The sequence below is a fragment of the Miniopterus schreibersii genome, assembly GCF_964146895.1.
Source record: "Miniopterus schreibersii genome assembly, chromosome: 19".
Lineage (NCBI taxonomy): Eukaryota > Metazoa > Chordata > Mammalia > Chiroptera > Miniopteridae > Miniopterus > Miniopterus schreibersii.
The window spans coordinates 28884828-28909126 of NC_138119.1; the positions used below are offsets into that span (position 1 = coordinate 28884828).

A 24299-nucleotide genomic window follows, 5' to 3' on the forward strand; every position below is an offset into this window, starting at 1 on the left:
CCTGGGCTACCTGCCCTCTCACTGTGCAGTAGGGACATCCAGCTGTACCACCCACTCCCTGCTGTGCCCTGTCATGGCCACCCTGCTTCCACCTGTGTCACTTCTCCCATGTAAAACACACCAAAATTATGGATGGAGGATTGTCACTTAACCAACAGCAAGAACATGGCATTCCCCAACTGGCACTTGTGCCTACAAACTTGTCCTCAATGCCTGAGCATCCTGGTGGCCCCAGCCCATCCGTCATCCTCCTGGTCCAGGCCAGATGTGGCTACTAGAATGACTGAGGCACATCGTCACAGTCTCAGATTTCCTCTGTCCTCTGAACTCCTTACCTATCCCCAGAGACTCCCTGCTACCCACCAGAGCACACCTCTCCTTCCAGCCACTCTCCCTGCCCAGAGCACGTGGGGCGCAAGCTCTTTCTTGTTCATATCCAGAGCTTTCTCTTCTGCTGCTCCCTTGCTTCTTCCCCAGCCCCTCCTGCCATCCTTCCCACCGGCCACCACCAGCCTGCCTTGGTGAGAAATGAGGTGATGGGCCCACCTCCAGCTCCCAGGCCTGGTCCGCAGCCTGGACTCAATGGAGGCAGAGGGCTGAGGGAGATTGTTAAAGAGCCGCTGGGTCTGGGGGGATTTGCAACCTCCCTGTCTCTTCTGTGTGCCTTGCTCTTGCAAGTGTGTTATTGTCTCCGGGGCTATTTATCTCTGTTAGGGCTGTTGCCATAAATAGTATGATAAAAAAAAAAAAAGAGCCATTTCAGCGAGTCAATGAGATAAAGGCTCCAGTCAAGAGCTCACTTTAGAGCTATCTTAAGGATTCACTTAAACCTCCATAATTCTCCTCTTTGACAGCATTCATATTTAGATCCATTATGTGCCTGGAAAGGGAGAGGGGGAAGGGCTGGGGGAGTTCGGTGGGACTCGCTGCCCCGCTGTGGAATCTGGTAGTGTCCCTTGGCTATTGGTTTGGGGAAGCACCGGCGTGTTCCCGTGTGACAGAAGCGGTGACCAAATGCTCCTGTGTGGAGGTGCCACCGTGTGCCCACCTGCCACCGTGGGCAGAGGAGCCTGGAGCCAGAGATAAAGATGTCGGGAAACAGCCGCACAGTTTTCTGACAGAGGCAGCCCTGGCTGCGACTCCGCGCCTGTCTCCCTGTCTCCAGGCATTATTTCACACCACAAACATCTATTTAAAATGTGCCCTGTGACAGGTAGAATATCTCAGTGAATAAAGCATGGCCCCTGCCTTCAGAAAGCCATTAGCCCAGCCACAAGATCACATGCACACTGCCCCACACAGTGAAGACCCCGTCCAGGTTTTTAACTATCTCCCGAGAGGAATAATATTAATAGTCATCATTAATATTATTATAAGGGCTAACAGGCCATTTTCTAAGTACTAATTCATTTACCCTTACAGCCACCCTATGAGGTAAGATCACCATTTTACAGTTGGGGAAACTGAGGCACAGAGGGATTAAGTAATTTGCCCAAGGGAACAGAGTCAGTAGTCAATAGATCTGGGTTAGAATCCAGGTAGCCTGGCTCCAAAGTTTATATTCTTAGCCACTTGTGTGTTTCTCCTGTTCCCCACCTTCCCTCCCTCACTCACTGAGAAGCCTATAAAGATGCTAACTAGAGCTATGCTTTATGTCCATACCACAACTTGCACTCTGGGAGTTAGTCCCACTTCCCCTTAGTCTGTCTCTAACTGCAATAGGGACCATCTGGGAGGCACCCAAGCCTCTGGGACAAGAGAAAGTCTTACTGAGAAGACCAGCCACAGGCCTCTTACTTAGCCTAGGGGACAATGGAGCCCAACAGACGGGTCTCAGAGGCCTGACCTCTTGTGAATCCGTGTGTGTGGCAGGTGCTCCCGCAGGGACAAGTGCCAACGGGCCTGGGAACCTAATCGATTTGCTGCCAGCATCAGCCAGTGCATGAGCCTCGAGGTGCATCCCAGCAGCATCTCAGTGTCTGAGCACAGCCGGCTGGTAAGTAACGCACCCAGGGGGACGTGGGGACACGGAGCACACACGTGTGTGGGTGGGCTCCTTTAACTCTCACACAAGGATCTGTAAATGGATCGTGCTTCACATGCTCCCAGGAAACTATATTTATAGAAAACCTGCTGCAACTGCTATTGTAAAGGGCACAGCCACCCTCCATCCCCCTTGCAAATTCATTATCCATTGATCTGTTTTGTAAACTTAGATTTTGCATTTACAACAAACATCTGCGACACCGTGCAATCCGATAGCAGATAACGCATTCTTTGGTGTATGCTGTATTTACAATCCTCCACTGATACAGCCTCTCACAGAAACCTGAGAGTTGCATTTGTGTGTGTGTGTCTGTGAGTGAGAGAGAGACAGAGAGACAGAGACAGAAACAGACAGACAGACTTAATTCACAGTCTGTGTGTTTAAAGAGAATATTAAAGGGAATAAAATAGCCCTTAACCACCTGTCGAAGGGCAACCCCAAATATTTCATGTCCTCAGGCCCTGCACAGTTATTTCATTCTGAAGGTTTTATGAGCATTCACGAATGTTAATTAGTTAATGAACCTTCCAAGATTTCCGTTCATTCATCCCCACGGGGAGCTTTTGGCTCCCATGGAGCTGAGGGAACAAACAGCAGAGTTTGTACCTAAGTCTCTGGGCCCCATGGAAACGAAACTGGGGCAGAGATTCAGCCGCAAGCAAATGTATGGGAAGGCGAGGCGACACCTACTGTGACTGAGAAGCCCCCTGCTAATAAATCCCACCAGGTGCTGGTAGGAAGACAGAGGGAGACCCACCTACGTATATCACGGCTCTCAACTTGGAGGCCACAAGGCTGTTGTCACTGTGACCCCTTCTGGGCACACACCCCCCACTGTCAGAGGGAGCCAGTCACATTTCTTACATATTGTTTTAAATACCACTTAGATGTTATATTGTGGCCGTTGAGTACAAACTCACTTTTCATGCACTGAATTCAGAGCAGCGTCTTGCCATCAAATAGTTTCTCAAGCAACAGATTCCTCTGACAGTCTGGGATATTTTTACCATTCAAAGGAAGGTGTTCACACTTGAATAGGATGGACACCACTGGCCTAGGTCATTGGAACCTGTTATAGGTAACAGCTGACATCGCGCTGTTGGTGTCCACTTCCCGGCTTTCTCTCATCCTCTAAGCACCCTGTGAAGTGACTGCCCCCCTCCAGGGGAGCTGTCAGCAGGCTGAGAGCCCAAGAGAAACAAAGAAGCAGAAACCCGAGAACATTCACCACCTTGATAAGCAGCCCCAGAGTGGGGAGCTAGCTGTCTCCCACCAACCTGTGAGCTCCTGGGGAACCTCCAGGTTGGTGATACTCTCCCAGGATCCAAGGCTAAAGCTTGTTGTGAAGGGCTCAGCTCATGACTTGCTTCCAAGTTTGCATGGTTTCATGTCAAAATTAGCTGTGTCTGAGGTGGATTTTGGTACCTTCCCCCCAAATAATATTGATAAAGACCATTGACCCTGGTAGTGCTACTAGAATTGTTCAGTGTCAAAGTCAGATCACCCACATCGGCACCCTTTCTTGTAGATGAGTTCAGGGGAGATTAGTGACCCAACAGGCAATGGCAGGGCCAGGACTAGGGCCCAGGTCTCCAAGCCCCTGAGGCTCTTCCAAGGACATCAGCCCTTTGCTCCTGAGCCTCTTTGCTCTTCCCACAGCTCAGGCTGGTTGTGAGTGATGCTCCAGATCTGTCTGCGGGCATCACATGTGCCTTTGGGAACCTGACAGAGGTGGAGGGACAGGTGTCTGGGAGCCAAGTCATCTGCATCTCACCTGGGCACAAGGATGTCCCTGTCATCCCTCTGGATCAAGGTAAGAAGTGTCTGCCACAAAAGTCATATGCTAGGGGCTGCCCTACGAGGGGAACCAGGAGTAGAGGACACAGGGGACAGGAGTGACAAGTACCAGCACAGAAGTTGCCTGACTAGGCCTCCTTATGCCCAACACCAAAGTGGGCTTATATAACTTGTTTGAGTTTGAAAGCAAACTGACAGGCCCCAAAGCGAAATTGAGGAGGGAGGAAATCCCTTGCTCCCGTTTGGGTTAAGGCTGCACAGTGTGCAGAGTTTTCCTAGACTTCCCTTCCCTTCTAGGAATGGCTGTGGTTTCAGCCAGTGGTTTTCATTGGGATTCTCTCCACAGAACTGAAGGCTTGAGGGGCTCTGGCCTAATACTTCGAAAAGTCTTTCAGTAGCTGAACTTGCCAGACCAACGCAAGGGGCTTTATGGGACCTGATGGATTATTTCTTCCTTAAACCAGGGTGTGGGGGTGTCTGGGTCTCAGCAGGATGAAAGGGACTCTTGTGAAGAGATGATTCAGGCAGGTGCTGTCTGCCATCTGTCCCCGAGAGCCCTGGAATGGCTGAATGATTTACTCTCAGGATCTCCACTGGGCCCCCAGGTTGTCACCCTCCCTCCTTTTTTCTTCTTTTTTTCAGATTGGTTTGGGCTAGAACTGCAGCTGAGATCCAAGGAGACAGGGAAGATATTTGTCAGCACCGAGTTCAAGTTCTACAACTGCAGCGCCCACCAACTGTAAGCCCTTGCCAGAGTCTTGCCCTGGGTCTGGATATGGGTGTGGGGTTTCTCTAAGCTCGAATCATATCCTTTTCACCTCCCAGTCTGCCTAGGGGGCCTGGTACATTGTCTGGGACAGAAGAAGCTCTCTGTCAATGTTACTTCCCAGTTCCATTCAGTTTATTGAGTTACATTAATCTGAATGGCACACACTGTCCAGAGCCTCTGGTCTCATTGAGACTCCTTTGCCTGCCCCCCCTCCCCCCAACAGCCCTACCCTCAACTCTCAAGCTAAGAGAGTAAAAAGAGGGTTTGATATAAAGAAACCATAAGAAAATTCTCCATTTCTGACCAATCATTGGTGGCTTTGAACATAGAGATTGACAGTGAGTAGAGTTTAGACATGTCGTCCATGACCAAATGAAGAGGGACCCAGGGGTAAGAATCAGCTATACTATGCATATAGTTACCCCCCAGGAGGGCCGCCACAGCCCTGGCCAGCACGCAGGATGCGGACCTGGGCTGGGACGGGGCGAGGAGGCTCTAATTCCACCAGGGTCCAAACCAGGCCTTCAACTTTTTAAAGAGGAGGGGGCAACTAGACCAAACCCCAGCCTCCAGAGGGGCTTGAATACAGCCCAGCTGACCTCACCAGGCATCTACAGCAGCAGGATGCCTAACAACGGGTGCCCACAAGCTATGAGATCCCACAGCTGCGCAGGAAGCTGGAGAGGAGCAGTGGAGAGAGAGACCCACATTCACTTTCTGCTGATCCTCTCTGGAAAAGAAACTGAGACTTCTTCCATACAAACTGGGAATGCTGGTCACAGGACCAATGACCTTAGACATTCAGCAAGCAGAGAGATCAAACAACAACTCCATTCCAGAGAGAACAGTAATTGGGAATAGTCTATGGACCCATCCTTCCCATTGTCTGGGACAGGGATGGCCTGGGGTCTACCATAATGGGCAGAACTCCAAGGCATCGAGTCTTTTGGGTCTAAGCCGTGGGCACGAAGGTCTCAGCATCCACGTGGGGAGAGGATCTATTTGCAGCTAAGCCTGAGAGGAATCTTTAGCCCTTAAAATAGACAGTGAGCCATCCTCATTTCTCCCCTTCTCTGCTCTTGATTTTGATGATTAGAATCATCTGCTAGAGTTCTAGGGCCTCCACAGTAGTTAAGGAAGGAGACATAGCTAAGCCCCATTGGGACAAGTCAACAGATGTGCTGAGAATGGCCCAGAGGGAGGAGCCAGGGCAGGGCAGTAAGTGGCTGAAGTCAAAACAGACAAAACTGCCCACTAACCACCATATCCCATCCCAGATCTCCCTGTTTGGGGAAATGCTAGCATCTTGGAAAAAGAACCTCCCAGCCTTCTTCTCCTTCTCCAACACAGTGATTATGGAACCCACTGTTCCTGAGAACATTCTCATCTCCATGGCAGGCCAGTGCGATGGCACCCCTTTCAACCATGCATTGCTGTGTCAACAAAGGTGCTGTCACAAGCAGCAAGTTTTAGGGGGGGTGGAATCAGGTCTCCCTGACAGCACAGATTCCATCATTTTATTGCCAAACTCTATCTTGGCATTCACAGTAAAAAGTCTGAGTCAAGTTCAGTCTCTCCTTTTACTATGGTAAACTGAGGCTTGCAGGAGACAAATGCTTCAGTGAAAATCACAAAATTAGCCAGTGGAAGAGCCAGACTAAGAACCCCTTCTCATCATCATTATTAACTTGCTGAACTATAAGATGTTCGCAAGAATCGGTCAATCTGGCCTAAACTCAGAAATGAAATAACTTTGGGCATATCCAGAGGGGATAAAAATGATCTGCAAGGGAGAGATGAATGCAGATGGCTAGTGCCCAGCACACAGCCAATGGCCCCCAGGAATTGAGCCCCATCTGCCCAAATGTAATAAGAGCCCCCCACTAGGTGGTGCCAGATTGCAGACCGGGCTGTTTCCCTTCCAGGTTGTCCAGTTGTGAAAGGCTAAGTAGAGAAGCTGTGGAGGGGCAGGAAGATCAATCTCACCTTACAGAACCCATTTCCATTATAATGGTCCGATCATACACCAAAATAATACGCACAGCCTCCAGGTGAAACAGCAGGGAAGGAAGCACTCACCCTGGCAAGAAATGCATATGAGCCACATACACAGCCTATTGCTACCGATGCCTGGGTACTTGGAGAGTGGGACAAAGTTTCCATTTAAATGGAACTTCCATTTTATTTAGCTCCCAAAGCTCAAGAACACAGATGACATGAACCCATCATCAACAAATGTGATTTAAGAGCTTGAAATGACAGATAATTTAAGCGCTTGAAAATAATACATTTAACATTGTTTTTTTCAAAACCATTTTCTATATATTGTCTGGTTTGATGCTAAACAGCCCTGGGGAGTAGCCAGGAAAGTTTGATTATAGACAGATGAAGAAATTCCTATTCAAAAGGTGAAGTGACTTACTCAGCGTGACCCCAGTGGCAGTGGCAGTGGCAGAGGCAAGACTGGAAACAGATCTGCCCATTTTCTGTCCCAGTGCTCTTATAGCTTTTCTGTCTTATAAGTGGTGGTAGGCTGGGAAATGTTTAACCACCGGCAATCAGGGAGAAAAAAAACTCATATTAGCATTTGCCAATTTCTATGGTGTAAATATTCCCTCTGTGGCCAATTTCAAGCTATCAACATGATGTCAACCCACTTGCAAAATTCCTGAAGATATAAATAATCGGCTCTCATGAACTGATACCAGCCAGCTCTAGCTAACCACTGCTTTATAAGTTACATTATTTCCATTCTGGATTCTTTTTTTTATCAATTCTCTGGTCCTGTGAATAGCTTGGAGGGAGAATCCACAATTCTCAGTGCTGGGGACAGCCCCACCAAGCTACCCTCCTGAGAAGGAGACTAGGATAACAGACTAACATCAAGATTCACAGGCTACCTGGTGCCCTTGTCCTCCCTCTCTGCTTCCTTCTCTTTGCCTCTTACTGTCTTTGTCCTTGCAGGTGCCTGTCTTGTGTCAACAGCGCCTTCCGCTGCCATTGGTGCAAGTACCGCAACCTCTGCACTCACGACCCCACCACCTGCTCCTTCCAGGAGGGCCGGATCAATATTTCAGAGGTAAGCAGGGCTCACCTTGGCCTGGCAATGTTCCCAGGGAATCTGCGTGGCCCTCCCTTTCAGATGGTCAGTCCAGTGGCTTGGCCATCTCCTGGCTCTGTCCCATCTTGACCTTCTTCCAGAGATTCTACATATTAGAAAGCTCTGTTACTATAAAGCTCAAAAAGTGGCAGGAAACACCCCAGAGGAAGAAAAGTGTGCTGTATCTACTAAACTCCTAAGACTCTGTGAATTCAAAAGCTTGAGGGGAACTGAAGGTTGAGGCTGAAAGCTTAGAGGAAACATATCCAAGCAAACAGACTCCATGGTCTAGAAGAGCGTAGTGAATGGCATTTATTCTTTGAGTCTAAGCCCTTTGGTTGGCTGCAGACATAGTCTAGTTCAATAGAACATTCACTCTCAACCATTCTTTCATGCCAACTTCTCTTCCAAGTGTAAAATTCAATGATTCTTTGACTCTGATGTATGACTGGGTGGGTGGCCTTATAGAAAGAGAGAGAAATTCAGCTCTTGAAAATAACCAGGTCCTGTTAAAAGTCCCATTTTATTATATAATCAATGTTTCATCCCTCAGGCCTGACCCACCTTTGTTATCAACAAAAAAAACAAATTGCTGATCTCCCCAATGAATATTCCATCCCATGAGTATTCATTGATGTTGACTTTGATTTTCTTACATAGTCACAGAATGCCTTATGACAATGAAGCCTGCTTGGTTAGTTTTCCTTTTTTGTGTCCAGGGTTTCTCACACCTTAGGGTGGCCAGTGGTTGGGTTTGAACAATTATAGAGACTTTATGTATTGACACAAATGCACATATGCACATATACACATCCCTTCTTATTCCACCTTTGGAAAACCAACACACATAAATAGGTGACAGAGTAGCATTTGTATGTATTACTGTAGCCTCTCTACGCATGTCTCCCTCTCACACTAGACCACAAGCTCCTTGAAGGCAAAGGCTGCTCTTGTCTTTAAATCCTCAGTGCCTTCTTCAATGAATGTTTGTAGAACGCGTGCATGAAAGAATGGCTGAACCAATGACCGCTTTACCCAAGTGCTATTGATAAAAAAGGGTTCCTTGGGCCTACGTGTCTAAGATTTCAAGAAATGGAGTCTCATGTGTCTCCTCACCTTGGTAGACGTGCTGATTGCTTCCATGGATAAACAGAAGCGAGCAGGCCTTGATATCATTTGTCAATTATACCTCAATAAAGCTAAAAACATTTTTTAAATTAAAATTTAAAAGAAAGTAGGCCTTTAAAAAGTTTCCCAAACACACACTCTTGGCCTTCAACTCTTAGTTTCTGAAGCAATATGTGTTACATTCACCCAGAAAAATGGAATTTTCCTGCCTTAGAAGAGAAATGTAGACAGTGCTCACAGGCATTTAAGGCAGACTCATCCACAGGTGCCCCTCGATGGAGTACCTAGTGCCTTGTAAACCTTTGAGAGAAGGTTTTTCCTGTAGCCAGTTGCTATGCTTTGACGTAGCTGCCCGGGAAGCAGTGCACCGGCCCTGGTGGAGCCTGGAAATCCATCCCAGCGCCGGGATTCTGCGAGGGCATGAAACTGCTTTCAGGCCTATCTTCTCATGGACAGGAGAGGCCCAAGAGCTGAGGGAGTAGAGTAAGTGGTTAACCCAGCTTGGGAGTTAGTAGAAGAATGGCCAATGGAGGCGAGGTGGGCCAGGAAGAGTAGAAGCCACGGGAAGACCTGCTCGGAGTAAAGGCAGGAAAGGATCAAGGCAGTCTCAGAGACTGACCTTCACCTTGGCCACTTCCAAACTTCTAAATTCCTTCATAAAATAAATCGAGGTGGACCACAGAGCACACACAGAGAGAGGGAGAGAGAGGTGCAGATCTAGACAAGGAAGAACAGCTGCTGCATTTTCTCCTAGGGGCTCCCCCTCGGGCAAGAGCAACCCAAAGCCAAGCCTGCAACTGCCAGCAGCTGGAGCGAGGGCAGGAGTGTCACAGAGCAAGACAAATAAACTGCCTGATGTGGAGGCCATGCAGGCTGAGCCCCAAAAGGCTAATTGGAAGCATGCCGGCCTCCCTCACGCCCTTTTAGAAGTCACTGGAACACAGTTAATTCCCTCTCAGCCCCGGGGATGAGACTCAGGCAGTCCCGAGAGCCAGGCCTGAGAGAAGCTTTTACCCCACCCGCACCCCCACCCCTCACAACTCCAGGCTGAATTAATAGGGAAAGGGCCCTGGGACTGAACCCAGAGGCTTCCCATCTCCATTTCGTTTTGCTTTTTCTTCTTAATGTCTGCCCCTTGGGCTGGGAGAGGTACCTATGTCTCCCCTCACCTCCCACCTTCCCAGAGTGGGAATGGGGTACTGTTCTCTTTCTGCTAATGTGCACAGGCCGACGGCCCCAAGGATAGTCTCTCCGGAGGCTGGTGAGGGAAGCCCAGGCTCCGCCTAGCTCCATCCGGCTCCCGATTTTTCTCAGGAAAGGAAATAGGGTGCAGGCTCCCAGAGAGGTTGCCAGTCTCTCTCTCTCGGCATCTTCCCGATACTGCGTTAGCTCTCAGCTGCTGCACAGCCTTTCCCATCACATAGCTCCCAGCCCTGCTCTCTCTGTCCAAAGCTCTGCTTATGGGAACCCCATTCCTGAAAATCTGGGGACAGCAAAGGTGCACGTGTCCAACTTGGGAGAGGTTCCCCTGACTCCATTGGGAGTTCTATCTGACAGCCTCAGGTTCTTCTGGGGACTGGAAATCCCATAGGTGTCCCTTTGGGGTTCCTAGAATGTCTCTTACACTTCCAGTAAGGCCCCCCTAACTTTGAATAAAAATTTTAGGTCTCTACTTCCTAGAAACAACATATAACTGATTAGATCCGTTGATTTGCGTAGCAACATGAATGGGGCGCACGTTTGTAGTTCTCTCGCATGTGACAGGAGCTCTCAGTGCGGGGCGGGAGATAGCAGCCGCAGCACCTGGGAACTTGTTAGAAATTCAGATTCTTGGGACTCATCCCAGGTTAGCCCGAAGATTGAGAACCACTGACATATGGCATCTCAATTGATTCCCGCAACAGACCTGCAGTTTCACATAATTCATATCTGACATAAATAGTAACCAAGATGCTAAAAATTTAGGATTTTTGCCCAAGGCTACAGAGAACTCAAGCATCCAAAAAAGCTGAGTACAGTATGCTTTCTACAGAAAATCAGGGCCAGTCAGCTGCTTTGTCTGCATGGCCATGGCCACGGCCACACTGGAGGACCTGATGTCAGTCTGGCCCGTTGCAGTTAGTCCTAAGGGTTCAGGGGGTGGAGGGACCAGCAGAAATCCATCTCCACGGATGGAGAAACCGCTGGTAGCAGGTGGGTCGTTAGTGCCACACCCAGATACAGAGGCTGCCAGCCCAGGAGGTAAGCCTGCCACTTGTCTACAGACAGCTGGTAGACCAACTCCACGCTTAGACTTGACAGCAAAGAACCACCGTTTTAGAGTGAATATGTTACAAAAATAAAAACATAGCAGCAAGCGTTTCTTGAGTGCTTACTATATATGCCATATTTTAAAATATACATTTAATCTACTCTATGAAATGGACTCTATTATAGAAAAATTAACTGAGATTTAGGTGCACACATACGAGAGAAATATGCAGTAATAATGTTAACATTGTTAATTCCATTACCATTTGTGACATAGTTTATATTCTTTCATGCAATCTAGTGTCATGTTATTAATGGCCCCATTTTCTGGATGAGAAAACTGAATTTCAGTTGATTCACCTCTTGAACTCCTTTAAGGTCGTGAACTGAACCTTTCCCCACTCAGAGCACAGCAGATCTCTGATGAGAGCCCCCAAATCTCTGCCTCCCTGGGCCGGATCCGGCTGCGACATGGTGTTAGCAAGCGGTGTGCAAGGGAATATGTATGACTTTCAGCTTTAAAAGCTCATCTCCCTCCATGGCTAAGCCAGGCCTAGTTAGATGTAGATACATAAATATCTTCTTTATGCCCTGCCCCAGGGGAAAGATAGAACCAAATAAATCCGATTAGCTTCCCAGGATGCTGGCTGCTCTCTCTCTTTGAAGTCCGGTGGGTGAAGATAATGCCATTTTCACGTGGGAGAAGTCATTTCAGAGGGCGGAGGGTCCCCAGCCCTGAAAGCTGGTGATGCACAGCTAAATGGGTGGGCGACGGGACCCTAAGGTCATAGGACTCCTGTGCCAGGGTCCTGCCCTCCCTGTGGTCCTGTTGCCTCCTCCCAGCTTCCCCCGCCCCTGGGATATTCCCAAATGCATCTGTTCATGTTGATGGAAATTCCAGTGGCTACTCAGGAGGTGACACTGCTGCCTAGAGATGGAGGAAGGGACCTAGAGGCCACTCAGCATGGGATCAATGGTAGCAATGGGTGTCTTTCCTATGTTGGCAACAGCCCTAGGAGAAGCATTAGTAGGGAGAAGCATTAGTAGGGTTATTTACTCTCTAGTTCTTAGGACAGGAACTGGGGGGGGGGGACACCTGCACTCGCAGAAGCAAACAGGTTGAACCTGATGAAAGCATTGCACCTGATGAAAGCAGTCACCTTCCTCAAGCTCCAGAGGTACTGAAGTTCCAACAACCTGGCGATTTTCTGGGCTGCCCGCTCTGCTGCACCCGCCTTCAGCCCTCACCACGGCATTTCCACCCATGACTCGCTGCTCCCTTATTATATTACTGCATCCACCAGAACTATCTCACACCCCAAAAGGTCTCTGTCTTCCCCTGTTTCCCAAGAAGGAGACAGTGTACCTGGGTACCAACCATTTCTCTCTTTTGCCCTGGAGACTAGAAGGATGAATCCTGCTCTCTGGCCAAGTACACAAGCAACGCATAAGACATCCTTGTCTACTAGGCAGTCTTGGAGCCTGTTCAGGCATTTGGGAGGCCCCCAATCGTTGCCTTTAAATTTTTAGTGCCCAAAAGTCTGAAACTGCAGACCATACGAAATTTTTGTCAAATTTTAAAATTTCTAAGGGAAAAAACCAAACTCCTAGAGCCCTCATAAAGTCTCTTCTGATTCTTCAACCTCCAAACTGAATCAAACTTAGCCCAAAGAGACTAGGATATGTACCTGTGTGTGTATCTATAATGTTACATATAATAAAACAAATATCGCTAAAAATATATATTTTTGTCAATGTTAAAAGGATTCTACAATCCCATTTACTAACCCAAGACATTATACTCCCCAAAAAGCACATCTTTCAGGCTCTGCTACTGCAATTTGAATTTGTTCTCTGGGCTCATTAGAGATGAAAAACAATGGGTCATCATTTACAATGTGTCAGCTAGTTCCGAGGCTGAAGATTGATTCTCTCACTCTCCCTCTCTCTCAATCTCTCTCTCTCTCTCTCACACACACACACACACACTGTACCTCACAATTATTTCTAGCCTAAATTAACATTCTCATTTATTAGACTCGATGGGGACTTTTTAACCACTAAAAGGAAGTAGTATCTGCTTTTCCATGGAATGCCTGGGTTTGCCTAAAGTGGTGTTTATTTTTTTTTTTTTTTCTTGGCTATAAATATATGAAAGACTCTGTCAAGAGTACCCGCAGGGAATAAAAGTGAAAATTCAGTAAAGAGCAAGTTTATGAGTTGGCAGCTTGAGTGACTGGCTTCTGAACAGGGACCCGTCTGTTCTGGGGTTGCCCTATGATCCCGTCTCCCGTGGAAGCCCCGCCTGCTCCGTGTCCTCACGTGCAGCTGGCCTGCAGGCGAGGGGCAGCGTCCGTGCCCCTGAGGTTCATTCAGGCCTCCTTGATGGGGTCCATGGGAAAGTTCCCCTAGACCCAGCTTTTCACAAATCCTCAGATTTCTTAATAGACATGGCAGTTTGGTAATTGTGTGATTCCAGAAACAATGACCACTTCCAACCCCAGCTTTGGGAATCAAACTCCTTCTCAAGTCCTTGATGCCCAAAAGGCAGGGCTGTCCCCTCCTCTGTAAAGAATCTAGAAAGAAGGATCTAGACGGAAAGTTAGAGACCTTTTAGTCTGCTGCTTTATTTTCTTATTTTTCCTTTAACCTCTCAGAAGCAATGACCAGGTATCCACTACATGTCAGGGACTGGGATAGTGCCTGGGGACACAGAGGTAAGGCACAGCGTGACCCTCACGGCTTACAGACCAGTGAGAAAGACAAGCCAACTAGAAACCAGTTGAGGGCTAGAAGGGATCACGGAGGAATATACCTAACCCAGCCTGGAGGCCAGTGCAGGGAGAAGGTCAGGGACAGCTTTCCAAAGAAGGACATGATGAGTTAGCAGACTAATAAGAGACAATTAGCTAAAGAGGGGCCAGGAGGAAGATGTGAGGGCTGGACAGGAGTGAGTGTTTCTGGTAGAGAGAAAGCATCTTCAAAGGACCAGAGATGGATGCGTAAGGCTGGCTCCTCAGAACTAATCTTTAGCTCACATGGCTGGACCCTAATGCACAAGAACCAGCCAGGTTATGAAGGGCTTGTACCTGAGGCCCAGAGGAAAGAAGAACCTGCCTGAGCCCACACTGTGAGTCAGAGCCTGGCTCTCCCAGTTTCCCTTGAAGACTGTCCGTTGCTCAACATTACCTGTTGAGCCTTAAGGCTCGTCTCCAGCACTAGGACAGAGACAGTTTATTGTTCAAAACTGTCCCAGATCTTGCCCAAAGTTCAGTCATCCTGGCCCCCCAGGCACTTAATGCCAGTAGCACCCTCTGCAGGGTAAGAACAACAAACCCCACAGACTCCCAAATACTCCCTCTGAGAACCACAGCAGAAAGGAAAGGGACAGGGAGAGAGGCACCATCTCCGAGAATTTCCCTCATTGATCCCTGGAAACAGGAAATGGTTGCATGTGGAGGTGGCAGTCAGGTCCTCACTGAGGGAGGCTACTGGGTTCTGTCTTCCTTGGAGAGGGAGAAAGTGGGCAGGGGATTGATTGGGGCTGTGGGGAGGTGGTAATCTGACCTCTGGTGCAGAAGCAACATCTAGGAATAGAAATGAGACAAATCAATCATTCCCTCTCTCTTTCATGCTACTTCTCACAGCCCCTCCCCATCAAGACTTTTTTTTCAGTTTTGTTTTCCAAAGCAACAGGCATTCATGCAGGGCCTGGTAATGAAATGAGATAAAAAGCCGGAGCAAGTGTTTAGAGCATCGCTGGGAGGGCTCGATCCGCCTCCTGGAAAGGCCGCAGTGGGAGCTGGGAGCTGAGGCCGCTGATAACAGAGTGCCTCCGGCAGGGACAGTATGCAAGGCAGAGGAGCTGGAGCTGGGGAGCAGAGGAATGAAACCGAGAGGTGGGGGTTCCAGGTCGGAGGCAAGGACGCATGGAGCCTCTTTTATCCTGTGTCTCAGGATATAAAAGCCACAGGCTGCCACACCACTGCCTGGAAATTCATTCCTAAAGCAACACGCCATCACATCCAGGACAACTTGTGGGATGGGAACAACAGTATCAAAGGCCAGGAGCTTAAAGATCAAGGGGTTGATTTTATTTTCCCTGCTGACTCTACATGCCCCTTAAAGGAGGTATGCCCTACTCTGGGCAACCCACCTGGATACCAGAGGATCGGGCCCTGTCCTCTGCCCTGGCTCAGGTGAGCAGGAAGGTGTGAGCCAGGACAGGTGGAACCTCTCTGCTTGCTCCCCCAGGATTGCCCCCAGCTGGTGCCCACAGAGGAGATCTTGATACCAGTCGGGGAAGTAAAGCCCATCACCCTTAAGGCTCGAAACCTGCCCCAACCTCAGTCCGGCCAGCGAGGCTACGAATGCGTCCTCAACATCCAGGGGGCCATCCACCGGGTCCCCGCCCTGCGCTTCAACAGCTCCAGCGTCCAGTGCCAGAACAGTTCGGTAAGAGGACTTGAGCGTGGGCCCTGCCAGGAGCAGGGCTTTCCCTCACACCCCTGCCACGGCCTCAGCCTGGCCTGCCCCAGCCTCCAGAACCTTCGGGGTCCACAGGCTGATCCTAGATGCTGGAGACAAAGGAGCAGGCATGCATGCCAGGCCCCTCAGCAAGCACAGAGCCGGTCAATGGTACCAGATGAGATGGAGGGCTGCGAGGACCCTCATGGCACAAGCTGAGAGCTCTGTGCCCTTTCTGAGTTTGATGAGCACCTCTTAGACTTCTGCAAAATCTCAGCCAAAGCCAATCAGCTCTACTGCAAACCCTGTCCCCATTCAGGGAGTGGATAAACCAAGGGCGCTACACAGAAAGACAAGCAGGGCGCAGAATGGGGTGGGGGCAGAGGGGAGGAAGGAAGTGGAAGCAGCAAGGGCTCAACCAATTCCGAATGCCAGACAGAAAGCCCGAGGTGTTTAATTATAATACCAGCCCAGAGAAGATCTTTCTATCGGCCAAGTCCCTGTCTCTGACGGTGGGAAGTCAGCTGGAGGTGGGGGGTGAAGTGACAGAGGTGTTGAGGGAAGCTAATTCGCCTGGGAGAGATAAAGAGACTCGGGGCCTCTTATCAGGGAGCTGTCAGATTGCCGGGTCACGGGTGCCTGATAGAATTTGTAATCCGTGGAAGGCCGCCAAGCACAAAAGGAAGTTGGGACAAGAAAGAAATGGAACACAACAAAGGGAGAAGGTGGCAGGAAGGGTTTCGGGCCAGAGGGCCCACAGGGACATGCCCTGAGAGCTAAGTGGCCAGGCCTGGGGCAGTCCCCTCCGAGGGGGTTCCCAGAGGTCCCCTTCACAGTGACACAGGGCCTGGGCCCCCGAGGGGGGCTGTTTCTGAACTGTGAAGGGCTTAAATGTCTTCGACACAGGAGAGAGACTCCTGGCCACAGCTTGAGGCCATTTGTGGTAGAGCTGATCGGATATCCTCCCACAACGCTCTGCGCCCTTTCCCTTGTGGAGTGTTGACCAAAGTCAAGCTCATGTGCGGAAAAAAAGGGCCATCGCAGGGCCCTGCCAACCATACATTACACACATGCTCTGCTCAAGGCGCTGGGGCTTACGGAACAGCACATGCACCTGCTGGAGAGACTGGACTTACACGTGGAAAGGTGCAAAGCAGCTCCTGGGAAGTGCCGGGTTAAAGACAGAAATTGGCAAACCCAGGGGACAGAGAGCTTGGGGGAGGGCTGGCAGGGATGCCGGAGAAGACACCTGGGAAAGGCGCATCTGAGCAGAGCAGAAAGATAAGGATGGGTTGAAGGACAGATGCCACAGGGAGGATTCCCTGTGAGGAGTGAACTGAAGGGAGGCACAGAGAAGGGCGTGGGTGGGTGGGTTTTCATTCCAGTGGATTCAGAGAGTTCTGTAGGAGAGCAGCGGAAGAGAAGGGTAGAGAAGTACGTTTGGATCTGGAAGGCATTGAATGCCAAGCTAACGGGTCTGGACTGGATCCTATTGGCCTTAGTGACTGGTAGTCAGGGCAGTGGGCCACAGGGATATCTGAGCAGCACATGGGGTTCCTCTGATTGCCCCTTAGCTGAGGGAACCAGAGTCGCTAGCTTCTCCTGCTATAGTCCCGGTCCCCTGAGATGCCCAAGCATCCCTGACCCCCGTGATAGAGAGCCTCCCCAGCCGTGTGCCTCTGCCCTCTCCTCATAGTACCAGTACGACGGGATGGACATGAGCAACCTGGCCGTGGACTTCGCCGTGGTGTGGAATGGCAACTTCATCATCGACAACCCTCAGGACCTGAAAGGTAAGCGGCTCCTTCTGCATAGAGTTTTGATCAGTTTGTGACCCTGGGAAAGACCGGGGCTGGCGGGATCAGAGCCTGCTGGACGCTGTGCCATGAATAATACACTCCCTTGGTCAGCGGAACTCTTCAGAGGATCCGAAAGCAACATTTGAAGCCATCAAAGGAGTCCTGTTGGGAACCCTGTTTTATTACAACCAGAGCATCCGCTGTGGCTGCCGGCTCATCGCGGTTTTCTTAGGCATCCAGAGACTTTGAAGTGTCTGCGGAACCTGACCTAGGAGAGCAGCAGGCGGAATGTCCTGCCAGTTTCCCTGGAAATGGAGATATTGTTTCCATTCAGGTTCTGGGTTCCCGTCCTTGCACAAAGAAGGTTTTCAAGGCTGCTCCCCTGGTCCTGGGCTGCTCCCCTGGTCCTGGGGTGGGCGAGACCAGCGTGGGGACCCAAGTGCACAGCTGGTGCAGGAAGTTCAGGAAGGAGCTGGGCCGATGCAGGGCCCTGCCTGAGAGCCACCTTTATTCATCACACTATGAACACATGTGCAGCTCCTATGTGCCAGGCAAGCGCTCCCCTCAATACAGCAAATACCAACATTCCATCACGCTCTCAAGAATGACAAAGGTACCTCCAATTTGATGAGCACTCACTGATTTGAGATTCTTTTTTTTAATCATCACAACAGCCCTGATAGGTATGCGCCAGTGTTACTCTCATTTTCTAGATTAAAAAACTGAGACCCAGCGAGGGTAAGAAATGGATAAAGAGTGCTCGATTCTGCAGCACCTATACTAAGACTGAAATGAAGCAAAGTGTAGCATCATCCGTGCACAGATGTGCTAATTCACGAAGTGTTTCATAGTTTTAGAACAAATACTGCATGATATCACTTATATGTGGAATCTTCAACAACAACAACAAAAAAAGTCAAACTCATAGACACAGAAACTAAAAAAGTGGTTGCCAAGGCTGGGGGTGGGAGAGCCATGGAGAGGTTTGTAAAAGGTGCCAGCGATCAGCTAGAAGATGAGTGAGGTCTGAGGACCTAACATAAAGCACGGTGACTTTAGTTGCTAACACTGGATGGTATAATTGAAATTTGCAAACAGAGCAAAACTTAAATGTTCTCACTATTTATATGGTGAAGGGTGTGTGTGTTGATTAACTAGATGGAAGGAATCCTTTCCTTATGTGTACGTATATCAAATCATCATGATTTAAATGTAGTACAATTTTTTTTTTTTTAATATATCTTTATTGATTTAAGAGAGAGGAAAGGAGAGGGAGAGAGAGACAGAAACATCAATGATGACAGAGTCATTGATTGAGCCCACAACCTGGGCCTGTGCCCTGACCGGGAATCGAACGCCCAGCCGGGCTAAATGTAGTACAATTTTATTTGTCGATTATACCTCAATAAAACTGAAGAAAAAGAAAAGAGAAAAGAAAAGACCAAGAGTCAGATAGTAAGAGCCAGGACTTGAACCAAGACCATCTAATTTCAGAGCTCACCCTGAACCACATCTGTGCTCCCAGTGACTCAGGCCACTGCGGCATTCGAAGCCTCCTCCCCCCCAGAACCCCATCTTCCCACCCCCCACCCCTGAGCCACATGCCTGAGCACAGTTTAAGTAGCTAGGGTTTCTACAAGCCTCTCTCTCAGCCTGAGGGTCACCCTGGGGACACAGGGAGGGAGACCAAGGCTACAGCAGGGCCTGCAAGGGCTTCAGCATCTATGGGGCTCCCTACCCCAGACGCTGCATGAAAACCTGTGTTGCTTAAGCTGGGAGAGAGAAACTGAGCCAGGGAGGGATTTTTTTCTCTTTCTCCTCATACCCGGGCCAAATTTTCTCAGTGCTAAGAGACAGACATTTCCCCTGCTGAGCGTGTAGGCTCAGTTCCCAGAGGTTGCCTTTGTACCTGGAGCCTAGAGAAAGACGGCCACATCCAAGCTGTCACATCAGAACCCCCTCCCTTGTGGCACTCGACAACTTTTAAGCAGCTCTCGAGTGCACAGGTTGTGCCATCTTCGTATCTTTCTCCCTCCCAGAGCCTGAGTGATCCTGGACCACACACTGTTTTGGGTGAAGGAGGCCATGATGTTTTAGGACTCGGATTCTAGAATCTAACAAACCAGGGTTCACTTCCTGGCTCTTTCACTCACAGCTATGAGAACTCAGACTAATTACTGCTCCTCTCCCCAGGTTCCTCATCTGTGCAAGAGGGGGAAAGGATGCCCTCTTCTCAGGGTCATCGTGAGGATCCAGTGACATGCTAGACGTGGCCCATTGTGCATAGTAACAAGCGTGTGCTAGTTCATTGTAGGATTCCCATTCCCTGCCTTCTACCATAGGAAGCCGTAGGCAGGCCGATGTTTAAATCTAGTCCTTACAGCTGGGGCTGGGGATGCTTGACAGAGCAGAGGAACAGGATGAGGGTCTATGAAAGAATAAAAGAACACACCTCCCCTGAGGCACACACCTGGCCTCCCGCAGAAACACGCCAGGACTCCTGAAAACTTATGTCTGCTTGACTTGAGTTGAAAAGGACTTTCCGAATATTCTGCTTCTGCGGATTCTACTTGGAACTCTGAGTTCAAAACACCAGCAGGCAACAACTAAGTCCCAGGCTCACAAAACACAGTTCTGCCAACCGGCCTGTCAAGGGCTTCTAAGTCGAGAAATGACTGGAGTGAAGGCAGTGGCTTTGCAGACTTCAAAAGTGACCTGCTAAGTCCTCTTAGCATGTGGACATGCTCTCCATCCACAGGGGCTGTGAACAGGACTGTGTCAACCCTTGTTCCCTATCAGCTCTGCGTCCACTTGGCCAGCCACCCGGCCTTTCTTGATGCCCAGCTGACTCCTTTCCCAGACCCACCACTTCCCCCTGTGCCCGGCCCGGTGCCTCTCCGCCCGGGACCTATGGTCTAGCAGTAGAGCCAGTTGGAATCTCAAGAGCCCAGTTTGGGCACTAACATCAGTAAACGCCAAGAGTCATTACATGCCTCTGGGCTTCCTTTTTATGTGAAATGGGGAAGTCAGTCCTTCCCTCTTAGGATAGGCCACATGTGAGAGAGAGCAGCATAAGAATGTAGTTTGCATTCAAAGAAAATATAATAAGGATGTTCAGGACATCAGATATGTTACGGGCACGGTGCTAAGCACTTAATATATAACATCTCATCCAAACCTCACAGAAAATGACGGTTATCCCCATGTTATGGATTAATTAAACAAGGACCCAGGAGGTCAAATTCTTTGTCACATGACTAGGAAGTGGTGAAGCCTCAATTAAAGCCCTGATCTGATTCAGTCTGGAGCCAGAACTTTTAAGTAATATTATTTTCTGTATTGCCTTTACATGATCGCTAAGAGGTTCCATTTAGTATTCATTCTTTGTCAACTATTCTTGCAATGATAATGATGATTATTGGTGTTCTCCGTGGTTGGGAACCATGTCTGTCACGCCTGCGAGAAGAAGGTAAAACCCCCTCTGAGCCTGCCCTCCTGTCTTTGCAGTGCACCTCTACAAGTGCGCGGCCCAGCGGGAGAGCTGCGGCCTGTGTCTGAAGGCCGACCGAAAGTTCGAGTGTGGCTGGTGCAGCGGCGAGCGCCGGTGCACCCTCCACCAGCACTGTACCAGCCCCTCCAGCCCCTGGCTGGACTGGTCCAGCCACAACGTTAAGTGCTCCAACCCGCAGATCACCGAGGTGAGTCCCCTGAGTTCCAGAGCAGGATGGGATGGCCAGGAGCCGAGCCCTGGGCGGTGGGAGAGGAGTGCACGTCGAGCCTTTGCGGAACAATTCATGGTGCAGGGTGTGATTAATGTGGGGATGTAAAAGCCTCTTGTGGGTGTCTCGATGGCCTGTGTCCCGGCATCAGTGACAAGTGTATGGAAATGTGTCCTCGAGCCTGTGCAAGAATGTGAGTGCACGCAACGAGGGAAGCAGAGCCAGTCCAGCCTCCCTGCCAGGCCGGCTGGCCAGGAAGGGGGTGCGGGGCTGGATGCGAAATTGGCTGAGTAGCGGGTGAAGATTTCAGAAAGCAGGTTTCGCTGTTCTCAGCAGAGATGTGATTTCAGGCGCTGAGATTAGTTCAGAGTTGCAGAGCTGAAAATGGAGGAAGACAGTAAAGGCAGGCACGACTTCAACCACCATGCCATTTCCCAGGGTTTACTCTCTGTACCAATTTGTGCATTTTAATGGAAAAAAATAGGTAATTAATTATCCTGATGTAAAAAAAAAAAAAAAGAAGTTTCCTGAACAGCAAACTGCAAAGGAAGATGAATAGATGGTGTGAATGAAAATGCAGCTGCTGGGGTTTTGAATGGCCTGGGAGAGGAATAGTTGTATTTAACTTCGCTGGTGTTATGTACTCATCACTTCACTGCTCCCAACTCACTGTCACTTGTGCTGTGAACTAATTGCATGTTCCCTCTGGTTATTAGGAAGGGAGGCCTGGGTAGGTACCACTGTGGTCTGCATGCTGAAGAAAGCAGGGAGGGGCTGCTCGTCTTCTGCCTCTTTTTTTAAGCAGAAACTCTGTCCCTTCCCCCTCCTCGATTTCACTACTGGCCAGAGAAGGCACCTCTGGCTCTCACCTGTGTCACTGGGTATTGGGAAATTTTGGAAGCCTCCTTATGATCATATCCAAGATTCAGATCAGTGAAAAGAAAACCCTCAAGAGCAAATGAATGTTGTTAAGCTACCAATGGGTTATTTGAAGAGGGAGCACATATTTATTTAGTGGGCTTGGTTGGCACTGTCTCATTCATTCCTCACAATCAACATGGGAAGTAAATAGTCTCACCTCCATTCTACCGATGAAAAGAGTGAGGCTCAGAGGAAGGGAGTGAGCTGCCCAAGTTCACACAGCTGCTAAGTGGCAGAGCCAGAATCTTAGCTGAGATTTATCTAATTATAAAACCATTTGTAAAGCCTCTGCTTTACTATTTTTGCTCAAGTAACATAAAGCAAGAAGTAATCCTTCCCCTTCCTTTATGTCCAACCTTTCTAGCTGCTATAGACAGGGTAGAGGCCATCCATCCACATGGCAGCGTAGCCCAGGGGAAGCACAGTGCTGAAGGATGGTGGCTTCTGTGCCCAGGGCCTCACGCAGCCAAGTAGGAAGGTGTCAGGAGAGCGGAGACACTGCCTGTCAAAGGCTGGGCTTCTCCAACCCCGTTGCACTTTTGGATGTGGCCGGTGATGAGCCGCACTGACTTTCCCCTGGGTATGTATGTCGCTGGGAAAGAACGCTTGCAAGGGCTGTCCTAGCCTCTGCCCCCAGACAGCTGGCTCCCGACCTGCTCAGGGCTCCGTGCCTTCGCCCTGATTGTCGTGATTTCCAGCAGCCGTTGGTCTGAAAACTTGCTCTGTTCGGTAAATTCTTCTTGTTGATGCAGTTGTGGTCGCCAGGTCTCTGTGCCTGTGGCTTTGGGGCTCTTAAATTAGGCCGGGACTGGCTTCCACCATCACCTCCCACCTCTGCCTGCCCCAGCCCGGGGTGTCTACTCCCTGACTGGCAGGAGCCCCCTCCCAGCCCCAAGGCAGCTTCTCCCTGGGAACCTCTGCCTCGACCGCCCCTGCTCACTGACCGGGGACTGACAGCCTGCTCTGTTCACAGAGGACACCCAGCTACATGATGCTAATTAACCCCCTGAGGTAATTAGGCTATAATTGATTTTCCTGGTGAACGTAGCAGCAGGAGCCAGAGGCCCCAAGCAGTGGGGTCTCCTGTTGGTGTTTTTCAAGCAGAGGCCGTGGAGAAATGAAAGTACATCTTTTTGGACGGACAAATTCATGCTGTGTCCCAGCCCACTCTGGGCACGTCATTCTGGGCAGGACATGGGGAAGGGAGGATTCAGGCCTGCAGTGGTTTATTCACTATTATCAGGAATTATTTTCTTTCATTTTGAAGCTCCTACTCCCAACCTCTCCTCCTCTCCCTGAGTCATTTTCAATTCTTTTAACTTTTAATCTCTGAAATAATTTCAGACTTAACAAAAGGTACAAAAATAGTACAGAGAACTTTCATATACCCTTCGCCCAGATTCTCTAAAATTAACATCTTACATAACCACAGTATAATTATCAAAATGGAGAAATTAGCATTGATACAATAATGCCATCCAATATACATGCCCGGTTCACAATTTGCCAATTGTCTATTTGATGTCCTCTTTCTGGTCCAGGATCCAATCCAGGGTCACATGTGACACCCATTGTCATGTCTGCTTCGTGCTCTAATCTTTCTTTGTATATCATGATCTTGATACTGTGGAAAAATACAGGTCAATTATCGTGTAGTTGTCCCTCAATTTGGATTTGCCTGATGTTTCTTCATGATTAAATTCGGGTTATGTTTTAGGCAGTGAGCACTAAAAAAAAAAAAAGTAGGGTACATATCAAAAGGGCACAGGAGCCAACTTGATTTGGTCCCAGTAGCCAAATCTGGGGCAATTTCAGCAAGAAAATAAATTATACTAATGGACTATAAGCGGTAGAATAAAATAAGAATTCATGGTCCTTATTGATATTAATAAACAAACAACTCATGGAGGAGAGAGGAAGCTCTTCTTTATACTAGAATTTCAGCTCATAAATGTAGAAGGAATTATAGAAATAGAAAATCATCATTTGGCAAAATTCACAGTGCTAATTGTTTGAGGCAAGAATGGCCAATGAATGCTAAAATTAGTGATGGAAGTGTGATAATAGGATATTTACACACTCTCAAGCCATCTTCCCACGAGACACTTATTAACTACAACAAGAAATAGTAACTTTGCAGTAAAAACACCTGGCAGACACTACCTCAGCCAAACGCCCAAAGTTAACATCTTAGGAATGGGAAAATCAACCTCGTGTGCCCCTCGATGGGATGTGCTGAGAACACGACCTCCTTTCTATGGCATTTTTTTCTGCCCAACATGTACAATTTGTTAAAAGTAAC

General features: G+C 49.0%; 1 protein-coding gene across 1 annotated transcript in view; it reads left to right on the forward strand.

Moving 5' to 3' along the window:
- The window catches only part of PLXNA2 (plexin A2), a 197483-nt gene that overhangs the window by 128807 nt on the left and 44377 nt on the right, over positions 1-24299 (forward strand). Inside the window, exons 6-12 of the mRNA XM_081121199.1 lie at positions 1873-1996; positions 3707-3860; positions 4487-4583; positions 7578-7692; positions 15346-15546; positions 17255-17351; positions 20865-21055. Of these exons, the coding sequence (XP_080977325.1) occupies positions 1873-1996; positions 3707-3860; positions 4487-4583; positions 7578-7692; positions 15346-15546; positions 17255-17351; positions 20865-21055 (979 nt within the window). The remainder of the gene's footprint in view (positions 1-1872; positions 1997-3706; positions 3861-4486; positions 4584-7577; positions 7693-15345; positions 15547-17254; positions 17352-20864; positions 21056-24299) is intronic.